Genomic DNA, 17,184 nt, shown 5'->3' on the forward strand with positions numbered 1-17,184 from the left:
CTGTTCAACAATTTGCTCACGCATTTGTTGACAAAGTGGTGACCCTCGCCCCATCCTTGTTTGTGAATGAGTGAGCATTTCATGGAATCTACTTTTATACCCAATCATGGCACCCACCTGTTCCCAATTTGCCTGTTCACCTGTGGGATGTTCCAAATAAGTGTTTGATGAGCATTCCTCAACTTTATCAGTATTTATTGCCACCTTTCCCAACTTCTTTGTCACGTGTTGCTGGCATCAAATTCTAAAGTTAATGATTATTTGCAAAAAAAAAAAGTTTATCAGTTTGAACATCAAATATGTTGTCTTTGTAGCATATTCAACTGAATATGGGTTGAAAATTATTTGCAAATCATTGTATTCCGTTTATATTTACATCTAACACAATTTCCCAACTCATATGGAAACGGGGTTTGCATATATATACACTACAGTTCAAAAGTTTGGGGTCACATTGAAATGTCCTTATTTTTGAAGGGAAAGCACTGTACTTTTCAATGAAAATAACTTTAAACTAGTCTTAACTTTAAAGAAATACACTCTATACATTGCTAATGTGGTAAATGACTATTCTAGCTGCAAATGTCTGGTTTTTGGTGCAATATCTACATAGGTGTATAGAGGCCCATTTCCAGCAACTATCACTCCAGTGTTCTAATGGTACAATGTGTTTGCTCATTGGCTCAGAAGGCTAATTGATGATTAGAAAACCCTTGTGCAATCATGTTCACACATCTGAAAACATTTTAGCTCGTTGCAGAAGCTACAAAACTGACCTTCCTTTGAGCAGATTGAGTTTCTGGAGCATCACATTTGTGGGGTCAATTAAACGCTCAAAATGGCCAGAAAAAGAGAACTTTCATCTGAAACTCGGCAGTCTATTCTTGTTCTTAGAAATGAAGGCTATTCCACAAAACTGTTTGGGTGACCCCAAACTTTTGAACGGTAGTGTATAAGAATCAGAATCAGAATAGTTTTATTGCCATTGTTTGAGAACGGGTTCACAAACTAGGAATTTTTCTTGGTGCAAACGTGCGACATAAAACACATATAACACATATTTGGTAATAAAAAGAGCTGTAACTGAGCTATCAGATAGACTTAGAAGGAATTCAAGGAGCTGCTGTTAGGAGTATAAAGTTTAAAGATTAAAGATTAAAGTACCAATGATTGTCACACACACACTTGATGTGGTGAAAATTGTCCTCTGCATTTGTCCCATCCCCTTGGGGAGCAGTGGGCAGCAGCGGCGCCGCGCCCGGGAATCATTTTGGTGATTTAACCCCCAACTCCAACCCTTTGTTGCTGAGTGCCAAGCAGGGAGGTTATGGGTCCCATTTTTATAGTCTTTGGTATGACTCGGCTGGGATTTGAACTCCAACCTACCGATCTCAGGGCGGACACTCTAACCACTAGGCCACTGAGATGGAAGTAAGTATTACAAAAAATTATCAAAGCTGATTGTCTATTTTATGGAGGAACGTAGTTAATTATAGAACTGCCACCCAATGTTATTAAAAAAGTATTGAGTTCGAATCAAGAATCGTTTTGAATTGAGAATCGATTCTGAATCGAATCAAATTGTGTGGTGCCCAAAGGTTCACAGCCCTGGTAGAAACAATATAAATTTGGCCACGGTAGAGATTTGTGCTTTGCCGTCATACAATGATAAAATGCGTTTGATAAAACATTCTGTATATATTTATATTGTTTGGTCGGACGAAAACAGAAGTTACAAAGCAAGATTCGTTGCATAAGGTGACTCGTGCCCAACAATACAGGAAACAGGAAGTATCACTGACAAATGGGGAACACGCTAACAGCCAATCCCGTAACAGTATCAACTATCAAGTTAGGTTGCGCCGTCTTTCTGACTCACTGTGGATTCTCTGCATGGAGTGAGAAGAGAAACAGTAAGTAAACAGAGTAATATTTTGATATTTCAACGCAATAACAGAAACTTGTCTTTAGTTTTGTTGGTCTGAATGCAGACGGTGCGGCAACACCCCCTGACACTTCCAGCGTGTCGGTTTAACTAGTCGCTGTCACTACACCATTGGTACCGGAAATCATGATCGGTCCACGCGTGCGCCAAGACTACATCACTTCCTGGACTTGCCGTTTTTCCCGACGGAGCTTTTGCGACGTCACGTCCTGTGATATTTGAATGTTTTTTTTAAATGTTCTGTATAAAAAATAGCCTACCTACTTTTAAAGTGAACAAGAACATAAACATGATTGTAATCTGCAAATATGTTATTTAATGCAACACTGGTGCTAAGAATAGTACATATAATGTCTTATGTAACAAGCATGTGATGCTACGTGGTACCAGAAAGGATAGAGACCTCACACTTCCAATTCTTTATCGAACAACGTGGCGCAGTTGGGAGAGTGGCGGTGCCAGCAACCTGAGGGTTACTGGTTCGATCCCCACCTTCTACCAACCTCGTCACGTCCGTTGTGTCCTTGAGCAAGACACTTCACCTTTGCCCCTGATGGGTCGTGGTTAGGGCATGGCAGCTCCCGCCATCAGTGTGTGAATGTGTGTGTGAATGGGTGAATGTGGAAATAGTGTCAAAGCGCTTTGAGTACCTTGAAGGTAGAATAGCACTATACAAGTATAACCCATAACAAGAAAAATGTTGAATTTCTGTACTAAAACAAAAAACCTTGGTCATTTCATCGCAGAGCAATTAAGTGGTGATGATATTAATAGACAGCGCCGAGTCCTATATGCTCAAAAAAGAAGGAAATTGAACACGTGTTCACACCAAGGGAAGATCTGTCTCTTTAGGGCGGGGGTCTGCAACCCGCGGCTCTTTAGCGCCGCCCTAGTGGCTCCCTGCAGGTTCTTAAGAAATTCATGAAAATGGAAAAAAATGGGAGGGAAAATTTATTTTTTGTTTTAATATATTTTCTGTAGGAGGACAGACATGACACAAACCTTCCTAATTGTTAGAAATCCCACTCTTTATACTAAACATGCTTCACTAATGAGAGTATTTGGCGACCGCCGTTTTGTCCTACTAATTTTGGCGGTCCTTGAGCTCACCGTAGCTTGTTTACATGGGCAACTTTCTCCGACGCTGCCACAGAAAGAGGTGTTTTATGCCACTTCTTCTTTGTCTCGTTTTGTCCACCAAATGTTTTATACTGTGCGTGACTGCACAAAGGTGAGCTTTGTTTATGGTATTGACTTGTGTGGAGTGCTAATCAGGCATATTTGGTCACTGCATGACTGCAAGCTAATCAATGCTAACATGCTATTTAGGCTAGCTGTATGTACATATTGCATCATTATGCCTCGTGCGTAGGTATTTTTTAGCTCATTTAGTTTCCTTTACTTATGTCCTCTGTGTATTTAATTTATATTTGCATGTCTCATGACACATTATCTGTATGTAATATTGACTGCATTTCTGATTTAAAAAAAAGTTAAAGCACCAATGATTGTCACACACACTATGTGTGGTGAAATGATTTTCTGCATTTGACCCATCACCCTTGATCACCCCCTGGGAGGTGAGGGGAGCAGTGAGCAGCAGCGGTGGCCGCGCCCGGGAATCACTTTGGTGATTTAACCCCCAATTCCAACCCTTGATGCTGAGTGCCAAGCAGGGAGGTAATGGGTCCCATTTTTAAAGTCTTTGGTATGACTCGGCCGGGGTTTGAACTCATAGTTGTGTGTGTGCCATGTTGTTCCAGACCACAGCAAACGTTACCCACCTTGCAATTTTGTTTTTAACTTGGACACACACATCTATACCTTTGGCCATTCTAAGCCAGTCATTTCCAGGAGTTATCTCACCCTCTAAGAAGCTTCCATTTTACTAATGTTTTCCATCCATCCATCCATCCATCCATTTTCTACCGCTTGTCCCTTTTGGGGTTGCGGCGGGTGCTGGAGCCTATCTCAGCTGCATTCGGGCGGAAGGCGGGGTACACCCTGGACAAGTCGCCACCTCATCACAGGGCAACACAGATAGACAACATTCACACTCACATTCACACACTAGGGCCAATTTAGCGTTGCCAATCAACCTATCCCCAGGTATGTTGTAAAAATGTGTAGAATAAATATTACATTTCAATATTTCTGCCAACGAACATTTGCGTAGTCATTTTGATAATAGGCTATTATAGCCTACTATCAAAATAGTAGGCTATAATAAGTGTCTATATTAAGTGTCTATAGTATAGACACTTACATCATGTGTTGCCTTCATTATAACACTTATATAAGACGTGTATTTTTTGCGGCTCCAGACAGATCTCCTTTTGTATTTTTGGTCCAATACGGCTCTTCATTTCTAAGGAGGACCAAATGGGCAAAAATGTAATAAATAAACATATCTTTAAATAATTATTTAAACGTGCCATTAATTTATCTAATTCATTAGGTAAATTGTGAATAAATTATATGTGATTATTTGACGAGTTAATTAATCATTTAATAATTTCATTAAATATTTCACAATCTAATTATTCATGCTTTATTTTTATACGATTTAATTTTTTCATGATGTAATGATGTATTATATAATTTAATGTGTCAGCATTACATGCATTAATTTCATCTGTCACACAGACATCAAAGTCAGAGGGCGGATTATAACTCCTGATTGGTTACCCAGCCCTTCCACTTGGACCACAGAAACAATGATTGCAACACACACACACACACACACACACACACACACACACACACACACACACACACACACACACACACACACACACACACACACACACACACAAATAGACTGAGATAACGCCACCCCCTACATCTAGACACCCCCCGAACAATAACGCAAACTACCTCATCCTGAATTCTTGCACCTTTTATTGCACACATTTTTCCTTTTTATGTACATCCATATCACCTTCAGTATTCATTTATTCATAGCATTTTTTTATAGCATTTGTCTCTGTTTTTAGTGCCATTTTAATGTTTTGTCTTTGTCTGTGGGAGTACTTCCCCCCTAATCTGGTTGTAACAGTAACAATAAAGGTGAATCTGAATATACAGTCATGCTCAAAAGTTTACATACACTTGTAAAGAACATAATGTCATGGCTGTCTTGAGTTTCCAATCATTTCTACAACTCTTGACATCACATGGACAAAGATAAGATCTTCTGGAGGAAAGTTCTGTGGTCAGATGAAACAAAAATTTAGCTGTTCGGCCACAATACCCAGCAATATGTTTGGAGGAGAAAAGTTGAGGCCTTTAATCCCAGGAACACCTAACTTACCGTCAAGCATGGTGGTGGTAGTTTTTATGCTCTGGGCCTGTTTTGCTGCCAATGGAACTGGTGCTTTACAGAGAGTAAATGGGACAATGAAAAAGGAGGATTACCTCCAAAGTCTTCAGGACAACCTAAAATCATCAGCCCGGAGGTTGGGTCTTGAGCGCAGTTGGGTGTTCCAACAGGAAGATGACCCCAAACAGGGGTTTTAGAATGGCCTTCCCAAAGTCCTGACTTAAACGTGTGGACAATGCTGAAGAAACAAGTCCATGTCAGAAAACCAACACATTTAGCTGAACTGCACCAATTTTGTCAAGAGGAGTGGTCGAACATTCAACCAGAAGCTTGCCAGAAGCTTGTGGATGGCTACCAAAAGCGCCTTATTGCAGTGAAACTTGCCAAGGGACATGTAACCAAATATTAATATTGCTGTATGTATACTTTTGACCCAGCAGATTTGGTCACATTTTCAGTAGACCCATAATAAATTCATAAAAGAACCAAACTTCATGAATGTTTTTTGTGACCAACAAGTATGTGCTCCAATCACTCTATCATAAAAAAATAAGAGTTGTAGAAAGTATTGGAAACTCAAGACAGCCATGACATTATGTTTTTTTACAAGTGTATGTAAACTTTTGGCCACGACTGTATGTATGTATGTATGTATGCATGTATGTCTGTCTATATATATATGTTGGCTCCGATGGTGTGGGAGGATGCCTGTCAGACCTGGCAGACCCAAACGCATTGTGAGGGTCTAGTAGAGTCTTCCTGTCAGAGAGAGTTTCAATTCCCACCTCCAGAAGAATTTTTAACATATCACTAGGGAGGCACTGGACATTGAGTCCGAGGGGACTATGTTCCGCACCTCTATTGTCGAGGCGGCCGATCGGAGCTGTGGCAAAAAGGTGGTTGGTGCCTGTCGTGGCTGTAATCTCAGAACCCACTGGTGTGCTGTCGAGCTGAAGAAGGAGTCCTATCGGGTCCTTTTGGCTCATGGGACCCTGGAGGCAGCGAACAGGTACCAACAGGCCAAGCGGCGCGTGGATTTGGCGGTCGCACAGATAAAAACTCGGACATAAGAGGAGTTCAGCCAAGCCATGGAAAACGACTTCCGGAGTGCATTGTCAACACAGTGTATGATGGAGATGGTGTGCTGCTGACCTCAACTCAGGACGTTGTGGATCGGTGGAGGGAATACTTTGAAGACTTCCTCAATCCCACCTACACCTCTTCCTATGAGAAAGCAGTTCCTGGGGAATTTGTGGTGGGCTGTCCTATTTCTGGGGCTGAGTTTGCCGAGGTAGTTAAAAAGCTCCTCTGTGGCAAGGCCCAGGGGGTGGATGAGATCCGCCCAGAATTCCTTAAGGCTTTGGAAACTGAGGGGTTGTCTTGGTTGAAAAGACTATGCAGCATTGTGTGGGCATTGGGGGCGGTGCCTCTGGCATGGCAGACTAGGGTGGTGATTCCTCTTTTTAAGAAGGGGAACCAGTTTTCAAACTATCGTGAGATCACAGTCCTCAGCCTTCTCCGTAAGATCTATTCAGGTGTACTGGAGAGGAGGCTACGCCAGATAGTCGAACCTCGGATTCAAGAGGAGCAATGTCTCTTTCGTACTGGTCGTGGAACTGTGCACCAACCCTATACTCTCCGCAGGGTTCATGGGAGTTTTCCCAACCGGTCTCCATGTGCTTTGTGGACTTGGATAAGGCCTTCGACCGAGAGTATGGGGTATCGAACCGTCTGATTGTGGCGGTCCGCTCCCTGTATGATCGGTGTCAGAGCTTGGTCCACATTGCCGGCAGTAAGTCGGATTCGTTTCCAGTGAGTGTTAAGCTCCGCCAGGGCTGCTCTTTGTCACTAATTCTGTTCATAACTTTTATGGACAGAATTTCTAGGCACAGTCAGGGCGTTGAGTGGACCCGGTTTGGTGGCTGTAGGATTATGTCTCTGCAATTTGCTGCTGATGTAGTCCTCATGGCTTCATATCAGTTCAGTTCAGTTTATTTATTTACATAGCACATTTAAGAACAACCCCAGTTGGCCAGAGTGCTGTACAGACAAATGAATAAATTTGAAACAAAAAAAGGGCACGTAATATCAAATTTTTATTGTAACATAGAAGGATGAATAGCATACAATAATAAGCCAGGCCTACGTACAAAGAATTACAGTAATCCAGGCATGACGTCAGAAATGCATGGATAGCTCTTTCAAAGTAATTATGTGGAAGATACTGTTTTATTTTTGCAAGGAGCATATGGCCAGGAGCTTCAGCTTTCACTGGATTAGTTCGCAGCCGAGTGTAAAGCGACAGGGATGATAGTTAGCACCTCAAAGTCTGAGTCCATGGTTCTCGCCCGGAAAAGGGTGGAGTGCCATCTCCTGGTTGGGGAGTGGAGGAGTTCAGGTACCTCAGAGTCTTGTTCATGAGTGAGAGAAGAGTGGATCGTGAGAAAGACAGGCGGATGGTGCGGCATCTGCCTTGATGCAGACCCTGGACACTTACCTGGGGAGGTGTTTAGGGAACATCCAACCAGTAGTAGGCCAAGGGAAAGACCCAGGACACACTGGCGAGACTATGTCTCCCAGCTGGCCTGAGAACGCCTTAGGCTCCCCCGGGAGGAGCTCGACAGAGAGGCTTGGAAGAGGGAAGTCTGGGCTTTTCTACTTAGGCTGCTGCCCCGCAACCCGACCTCGGATTATGTGAAGAAGATGGATGGATAAACTGGCAGGAGCCTTTCTAACAGCACCACATCAAACTAATTTCATATTCCATAATCCATCAATATTAAGCAGAATGCGTCTTTGTTTCACACAGAAAATAGTGCAGGTACAACTGATTGCTGGGTTGCATGTGTCGCCTTGGACTCAAGTGCTTCGGGGGCAAGCAAGCTTATTTCGAGCAGGAAGTCAAGTGAACTCAGAGCAAAAAGGATTCTCGCCTGTAAAAATTGTTCCAATAGAGATTTTGGGAAATAGTCATTACAGAGTTCCGAAGTCTACATTTACACTGCAGGCCAAAGTGGACCAAATGTGATTTTTTTTTTTTTAATCTGATTTTCTTCAGCTGACTGTAAAATGTGATTTTTATCAAACTCCAGTGTAAACGCGCACAGGTCCCGATGTGGCCCCAGTACGGCCCCAATGTGGCCTTGACGTAATTTGCAAGCGCACTTCGATAAAGTGAAAACAAAGGAAGTTGACCGGGAGGAAGTCGCTACTACTACAAAACAAATACAACAATCGCTATTTCCTCGGAATCCAAATATCCATCCATCCGTCCATCCATTTTCTACCGCTTGTCCCTTTTTGGGGTCGCGGGGGGTGCTGGAGCCTATCTCAGCTGCATTCGGGCGGAAGGCGGGGTACACTCTGGACAAGTATATTTATATATTACATATAGCCTATGATTTGCGCACTCTTGATAAGTGACGCACTCTAAATTCGGTCGTCTTAAATAGACTTTGCTCGCCAAAACCGGATGTTCTGATGAAATATCCGCTTCCACTGGCGACTGCGTCTTTCCCCACGCACACGAGTGATGTAGCTCGCCCAAAGCTGTCGAAAAAGTCACATTCAGGTCGCACTGCGTTTAGACTGAAGTCACATTTGAAAAGGTCAGATTCCAATCTCTCCTGATGTGGCCTGAATCTGTTGCCAAAAGATCAGATTTGAAGCACTTTGGAACGTTTAGACTGGCAAAAAAAAATCAGATCCGTGCCACTTGAGGGCAGAAAAAATCAGATTCCGTGTGCAGTGTAAACGGGACCTAAGATAGTCCATCATTAAGGGAAAAATGTAGCCCATGTCCCTCTCGTCGTGTTTGCACTGACAAACCAGTCACTTCACTTTTTACTGGAATTGTTCCGTCACTGTTTTTCAAAATAGTGTGACAGAAACTGTTTTTCCAGTTTTGAAGATACCTGGTTCAGATCCCTACAACCACAACAACCACTGCCCATTCACCTTTCATCTCAAATATTCTCAGAAACTGTCGCATAACAATTGCACCTAAACCTAACCTGGAACAACCTCTGAGAACCTTTCCAGTACGGTTTTCGCCCCCGTCACACTGTAGAAACTGCCCTATCAAAAATCGCCAAAAACCTTTTCACTGCAGCTGATTCTAGACTTTTCTCGAACCACATCCTCCTGGACCTGAGTCGACACCATCCAACGCTCCTCAATGGACTCTCATCCATTGGCATCATCAACACCCCCCTGGTCTGGTTTCACTCTTGTCTCACATGTCGCACTCAGTTCATACAGCTTAAAGGCCTACTGAAATGAGATTTTCTTATTTAAACGGGGATAGCAGATCCATTCTATGTGTCATACTTGATCATTTTGCGATATTGCCATATTTTTGCTGAAAGGATTTAGTAGAGAACATCGACGATAAAGTTCGCAACTTTTGGTCGCTGATAAAAAAAGCCTTGCCTGTACCGGAAGTAGCGTGACGTCGCAGGTTGAAGAGCTCCTCACATCTGCACATTGTTTACACCAGCAGCGAGAGCGATTCGGACCTAGAAAGCGACGATTACCCCATTAATTTGAGCGAGGATGAAAGATTTGTGGATGAGGAAAGTGAGAGTGAAGGATTAGAGTGCAGTGCAGGACACCTGGGTGTATCTTTTTTTGCTCTGACCGTAACTTAGGTACAAGGGCTCATTGGATTCCACACTTTCTCCTTTTTCTATTGTGGATCACGGATTTGTATTTTAAACCACCTCGGATACTATATCCTCTTGAAAATGAGAGTCGAGAACGCGAAATGGACATTCACAGTGACTTTTATCTCCACGACAATACATCGGTGAAGCACTTTAGCTTCGGAGCTAACGTGATAGCATCGTGCTTAACTGCGGATAGAAACAGAAGAAACATGCCCCTGACTGGAAGGATAGACAGAAGATCAACAATACTATTATTACTATACTTCTACTATCAGGAGACACCGAACCAAACACTGGACCTGTAACCACACGGTTAATGCTGTCCAGCCTGACGAAACCTAGCAATGCTGTTGCTAACGACGCCATTGAAGCTGACTTAGCTACGGGACCTCGACAGAGCTATGCTAAAAACATTAGCTTTCCACCTACGCCAGCCCTCATCTGCTCATCACCACCCGTGCTCACCTGCGTTCCAGCGATCGACGGCGCGACGAAGGACTTCACCTGATCATCGGTGCGGTCGGCGGCTAGCGTCGGATAGCGCGTCTGCTATCAAATTCAAAGTCCTCCTGGTTGTGTTGCTGTAGCCGGCCGCTAATACACCGAGCCCACCTACAGCTTTCTTCTTTGCTGTCTTCATTGTCCATTAAACAAATTGCAAAAGATTCACCAACACAGATGTCCAGAATACTGTGGAATTTTGCGATGAAAACAGACGACTTAAGCTGGCCACCGTGCTATTCCAAAATGTCTGCTTCAACCCGTGGCGTCACGCGCAAACGTCATCATACCGAGACGTTTTCAGCCGGATATTTCGCGGGAAATTTAAAATTGCACTTTATAAGTTAACCCGGCCGTATTGGCATGTGTTGCAATGTTAAGATTTCATCATTGATATATAAACTATCAGACTGTGTGGTCGGTAGTAGTGGGTTTCAGTAGGCCTTTAAATGCTTTAAATCCGACCATTCTGCAGTCATAACGGGTGTACCCCAGGGATCTGTCCTAGGCCCCCTTCTCGTCATCACTTACCTTCTCCCCCTTGGCCATAGCTTCCGAAAATTCAACCTTCACTTCCACTGCTACGCTGATGACACCCAGCTCTACCTCTCCATCAAAACCAATGCCACACTTCCACCCTCTTCATCATCACTTTCTAGAGTCGACAATTTATTTTTAAGTATTGACAACTCCCCAGTCTGGGTATCATCTTAGACAGCACGCCGTCCTTTTAATCAGATCACCGATGCAAGATCGACGTATAGACGAGGCGGCAGCTGCAGCTTCGGTTTTATTTTTAATCACATGCCCGAGTCATCTCGCTCAAAACCATAGAACAGCAGCGCACTTCCAGCCTTCACAATAAAAGTGCTGTGTGCAACAGCCCGTCTTACTGTTGTTGACTGAAGTTTAGTCCAGGCCAAGTTGACGCAATGATGTTCAAATGACAAGTGAAGACCTGCTGGCTAATTAGTTCCTTGCTACATTGGCAAAGGGAAGGTGTACTCCTATGCAGTAAAAGCCACACAACTGACATGTTCAATGTTACATAAGAAAATATTTAGTAAAAACCAGACATAACCACTCCAGACTCGTGAAACATTTGTTTGTAACCATCTTTGAAGCACTTAACTTATTTGTTGCGATGAAGTTTACAAAACAATAGCTAGCTTAACAAACTTAGGGTAAATGTAACCAAAGAAATGTTTAGATGATCAAAAACAATAAATGGTAAATCGATTTTACTTGTATGGCGCTTTTCGACACATGCTTTGGTTGATTTCTTCTTTTAATTCAATTAATTTAATTCCACTAGTCCTTCCTTCCCATGTTTGGGAAAAAAAAAATGTTGTAAGGCGGGATGTTTTGGGGTTCACTGGGGAATGTATTGGCAATGCCGAACTAGCGGTGGAGGAGGCTCGTAACTTGAAGCATAACAATTAGCCAAGAGACAGCTCGCATTCTGAAAATTTCGTAAGGTGAGGCACTCCAGGTACTTGAGGTACCGCTGTGAAAAACATTCGGAGAGCACAGGCTTGTATGGTAACATTATCATGCTAATAGGCTATCACTCTAATGTTAGCATGCTCTTACCCCCCTCCAAACTGACCCTACTCCCTCCCTCCCACCTTCTATTCAGTGAATAAAGAATAACGCGTTGCTCTTCCTAATGCGCACTCCTTACATACTTTGCTATGAATGTTGTCACGGCTGGTTATACCAGGGCGTCCCTTTATGTTGGGTTTTGTGTTAGTTCCTGCCCTGTGCTTTTATTTTGGTGGATCTTTTGGTTTTGTTGGTGTTTTCCCGTGGCTGCTTCACTTTTGTCCAAGAGCATTTCCCCTCACCTGTTTTCTGTTTGCAATCAAGACTATTTAAGTTGATCCTTTTTCTACCTTCATTGTCGGGACATTGTTTGTGGATGTTGATGTTTTCGATTCCCTATTGGACCTTTTTGATGCTTATTGCAAGTACCCTCGTATGTGTGGATGCCGTCTGCTCCACATTTCCCGTAAATGTTTTGCATTTTGTTTCGTTTTTGTCATAGCCTGTCCGGTCAGAGCACTTCCCCGTTGCTCTCGCTTTTTTTCGTTTTGTTAATAAATACACCATTTACCTGACGCTCCAATCTCTTTTTCCGCATCCCTAAAATCACCACAACCTTCGGCGTCTCCCATGACGCACCGATTGTCATCGCATGACAGAATGTGACCCGTGCCTTTTGAGATACTTGAGCTTCTCATATAAATCTAAGAAAAACAATTTTGTTTGACTACTTGATTAGAAAAAATCCAATAAAATATAAATGTTGTTTTTATTATCCATTTTTAAAAATTATAAATTGGCTTAGAATAATAATAATAAGATATAATATAAGGTATAAAATAAGAAACGAGATTCGGAAGTGAATTAATTTTTGTCAATTTTTTGTGTACTGTGATATTTAGTCGTTAACATAACAGATTCTTACTGTTGCTATTTCACAAAATTGTTTTAAGTTGTATGTTTTTGACTACGTACAAGAATTCAACATGGTATTGCCAAATAAAATGAAACTTCAGAAATATAACTTTTTTTTTCCGATTCTTTTTATTCCTGTGTGCTGCTACTGTCTACTTTGCGGCAATGAAACCTGAATTTTACACATGCGGGTCTGATAAATGTTTGTTCCAATCTATATATATTATGTATATGCTATGGTTGAAAAAAAGTAAAGTTATTACATTTATCATCTACAAAACCCAAAACCAGTGAAGTTGGCACGTTGTGTAATTTGTAAATAAAAACAGAATACAATGATTTGCGAACCCTTTTAAACTTATTCAATTGAATAGACTGCAAAGACAAGATATTATTGTTTGCAAATAATCATTAAGTTACAATTCAATGGCAGCAACACATTGCAAAAAAGTTGGCACAGGGGCATTTTTACCACTGTGTTACATGGCCTTTCCTTTTAACAACACTCAGTAAACGTTTGGGAACTGAGGAGACCAATTTTTGAAGCTTTTCAGGTGGAATTCTTTCCCATTCTTGCTTGACGTACAGCTTAAGTTGTTCAAGGGTCCGGGGTCTCCATTATGGTATTTTAGGCTTCATAATGCACCACACATTTTCAATGGGAGACAGGTCTAGACTGCAGGCAGGCCAGTCTAGTACTCGCACTGTTTTACTATGAAGCCACGCTGTTGTGATACGTGGCTTGACATTGTCTTACTGAAATAAGCAGGGGCGTCCATGATAACGTTGCTTGGTTGGCAACATACTGTATGTTGCTCCAAAACCTGTATGTACCTTTCAGCATTAATGGTGCCTTCACAGATGTGTAAGTTACGCATGCCATCGGCACTAATACACCCCCATACCATCACAGATGCTGGCTTTTCAACTTTGCGCCTATAACAATCCGGATGGTTCTTTTCCTCTTTGGTCCGTAGGACACAGTTTACAAAAACAATTTGAAATATGGACTCGTCAGACCACAGAACACTTTTCCACTTTGCATCAGTCCATCTTAGATGAGCTCGGGCCCAGTGAAGCCGGCAGCGTTTCTGGGTGTTGTTGATAAATGGCTTTCGCTTTGCATAGTAGAGTTTTAACTTGCACTTACAGATGTAGCGACCAACTGTAGTTACTGACAGTGGTTTTCGGAAGTGTTCCTGAGCCCATGTGGTGATATCCTTTACTGATGTCGCTTTTTGATGCAGTTGAGAGGGATCGAAGGTCCGTGATATCATCGCTTATGTGCAGCGATTTATCCACATTTTCTGAACCTTTTGATGATATTACAGACTGTAGATGGTGAAATCCCTAAATTCCTTGCAATAGCTTGTTGAGAAATGTTGTTCTTCAACTGTTGGACAATTTGCTCACACATTTGTTCACAAAGTGGTGACCCTCGCCCCCTCCTTGTTTGTGAATGACTGAGCATTTCATGGAAGCTACTTTAATACCCAATTATGGCACCCACCTGTTCCCAATGAGCCTGTTCACCTGCGGGATGTTCCAAATAAGTGTTTGATGAGCATTCCTCAACTTTCTCAGTCTTTTTTGCCACTTGTGCCAGCTTTTTCGAAACATGTTGCAGGCATCGAATTCCAAATGAGCTAATATTTGCAAAAAATAAAGTTTTCCAGTTCAAAAAATAATATCTTGTCTTTGCAGTCTATTCAATTGAATATAGGTTGAAAGGATTTGCAAATCATTGTAGTCTGTTTTTATTTACCATTTACACAACGTGACAACTTCACTGGTTTTGGGGTTTGTACATTAGCAGGGTTTCACCTTTTGTCTCACCTACTCTTTTTCTCCTGTGTGTCCACCCAGACGGCTTATGTAACTGCAGCACTGCAGGAGAGGGGATTTTGTATCCTGATGAGTGTAACCAGAGCACCGGTCAGTGCTCATGTCTGGACGGCTACAGTGGTCTGCAGTGTGAAGACTGTGAGGAGGGCTACTTCACCAACGGCACCAGTGGCTGCCTACCCTGCACCTGTGACTCCTTTGGTGCAGTGAGCCACCTGTGTGACAGGTAATGTGCTTTGTTGACTTTCCACAGTAATCACTGTCCGAATTTAGTACCTCTCAGTATTGTTAGTAGGGGTGTCCCGATACAACTGTTTCACTTCAGACAGGATACCGATTTTGACCTGATACCATATTAGCACAAATCATACATACTTTTAATATTTTGTGGTGTGAAATGCTACTAAATGCTTGATCAAGTGAAATGACTGAAATACAGCATAGGCCCATTCCATACAGTTAATAACAAAAAAGGGTTTCTCATTGTAGCCCATTGGGTTGAGTTTTTCCTTGCCCTGATGTGGGATCTGAGCCGAGGATGTCGTTGTGGCTTGTGCAGCCCTTTGAGACACTCGTGATTTAGGGCTATATAAATAAACTTTGATTGATGATTGATTGAAATAGCTTAGTGTTTTTCATACCTACCACTGTTCTCTGTTTGACTCATTTGAAGAGTTGGCAACAATGTTTCATTAAGTTAAGCTTATGACGCAGTCGGTTGCATGATGCGGACACTTTTGTTACTGGATATTTTCTAATGGGGCAGGGCGATATGGCTGAAATGACTGTTTTATATCAGTCGATATCGACAATTATTGATATTTTTAATGACTATAGAAAATAAGAAGTAGGACAAAATATATATTGAATGTAAACATCCATCCATCCATCCATTTTTTGCCGCTTGTCCCTTTCGGGGTGGCGGGGGGTGCTGTAGCCTATCTCAGCTGCATTCGGGCGGAAGGCGGGGTACACCCTGGACAAATTGCACCCTAAAAATTTTTTCTGAAATGTAACCCTCCTCTTATTACTATCGAGGCAGAAAAGAAAGAAAATGTCAACACAAACATAGAAAACACTCAATGTAAACAAAATGGGAAAATCACGTGACAAGCTCTTAAAATGAAGGCGCAAAAATAAGGAATATGTAAGAAATAGAGATGTCCGATAATATCGGACGATAAATGCTTTAAAATGTAATATGGGATCATTTTAATGTTTAATGTATCGGTTTCAAAAAGTAAAATTTATGACTTTTTAAAACGCCGCTGTACGAAGTGGTGCACGGACGTCGGGAGAAGTACAGAGCGCCAATAAACCTTAAAGGCACTGCCTTTGCGTGCCGGCCCAATCACATAATATCTACGGCTTTTCACACACACAAGTGAATGCAAGGTGTACTTGATCAACAGCCATACAGGTCACACTGAGGGTGTCCGTATAAACAACTTTAACACTGTTACAAATATGCGCCACACTGTGAACCCACACCAAACAAGAATGACAAACACATTTCGGGAGAACATCCGCACCGTAACACAACATAAACACAACAGAACAAATACCCAGAACCCCTTGCAGCACTAACTCTTCCGGGACGCTATAATATACACCCCCGATAATGCATCCTGTGAGGCATCACAATAAAATTAGGCATAATAATGTGTTAATTCCACAAGTGTATATATCGGTATCGGTTGATATCGGAATCGGTAATTAAGAGTTGGACAATATCGGAATATCGGATATCGGCAAAAAAGCCATTATCGGACATCTCTAGTATGAAATGCTTAATAAAGTGTAACAAAATAGTGCAAAGTGTAAACATAGAGAAACCTGAGAAGGACTATTTTCTGCAGGTTTAATGTCAGGAAGTTACAGCTGTGCTCTAAAGGGTGAGCGCGGTTCACTTCCCAAACTTTTTGGATATCTTAAAACAAACAAACTACTGTTTGACCTGCACGACATTTACAAAATCTTTTTCTGATTACCTCATTCTCCGGACTATAGAGCGCACCGGTATTTAAAAATTGCACCCACTAAATTTTAGGGGGAACATTTCTTTCCATATATTAGCCGTACCGGGCTGTAATGGTTGTACTTGTATAGCGTTTTTCTACCCCTTTTTAAGGAGCCCAAAGCGCTTTGACAGTATTTCCACATTCACCCATTGTAAGCTGCAGATATATATTTTGTGAAATGAGTTATTTACACAGAACGATTTTGTAAGTGTTTTATTACATAGTTTAATTACATCCAAATGGTTTCTGTAACACGGCAGTAAAACGGCTGATCAAACAAAACAGAAGTCTTCTTCATGGACCCACTAGCTCTCCAGTCAGCTAAACAGACTCAATAACTCCACGGTGACGCTTTGGTGAATTTATGAAGGAATTTGTGAAACTGAAACAATACAAAAAGAATGTCATCGTAGGATAATAATA

General features: G+C 42.0%; 1 protein-coding gene across 1 annotated transcript in view; it reads left to right on the plus strand.

Moving 5' to 3' along the window:
* Positions 1 to 17,184, plus strand: part of si:ch211-158d24.2 (multiple epidermal growth factor-like domains protein 9) — a 109,950-nt gene that overhangs the window by 31,568 nt on the left and 61,198 nt on the right. Inside the window, exon 2 of the mRNA XM_062025436.1 lies at positions 14,762 to 14,966. Coding sequence (XP_061881420.1) covers positions 14,762 to 14,966 — 205 coding nt within the window. The remainder of the gene's footprint in view (positions 1 to 14,761; positions 14,967 to 17,184) is intronic.

The sequence above is a fragment of the Entelurus aequoreus genome, linkage group LG17 (genome assembly GCF_033978785.1).
Source record: "Entelurus aequoreus isolate RoL-2023_Sb linkage group LG17, RoL_Eaeq_v1.1, whole genome shotgun sequence".
In the NCBI taxonomy this organism is placed as follows: Eukaryota; Metazoa; Chordata; class Actinopteri; order Syngnathiformes; family Syngnathidae; genus Entelurus; species Entelurus aequoreus.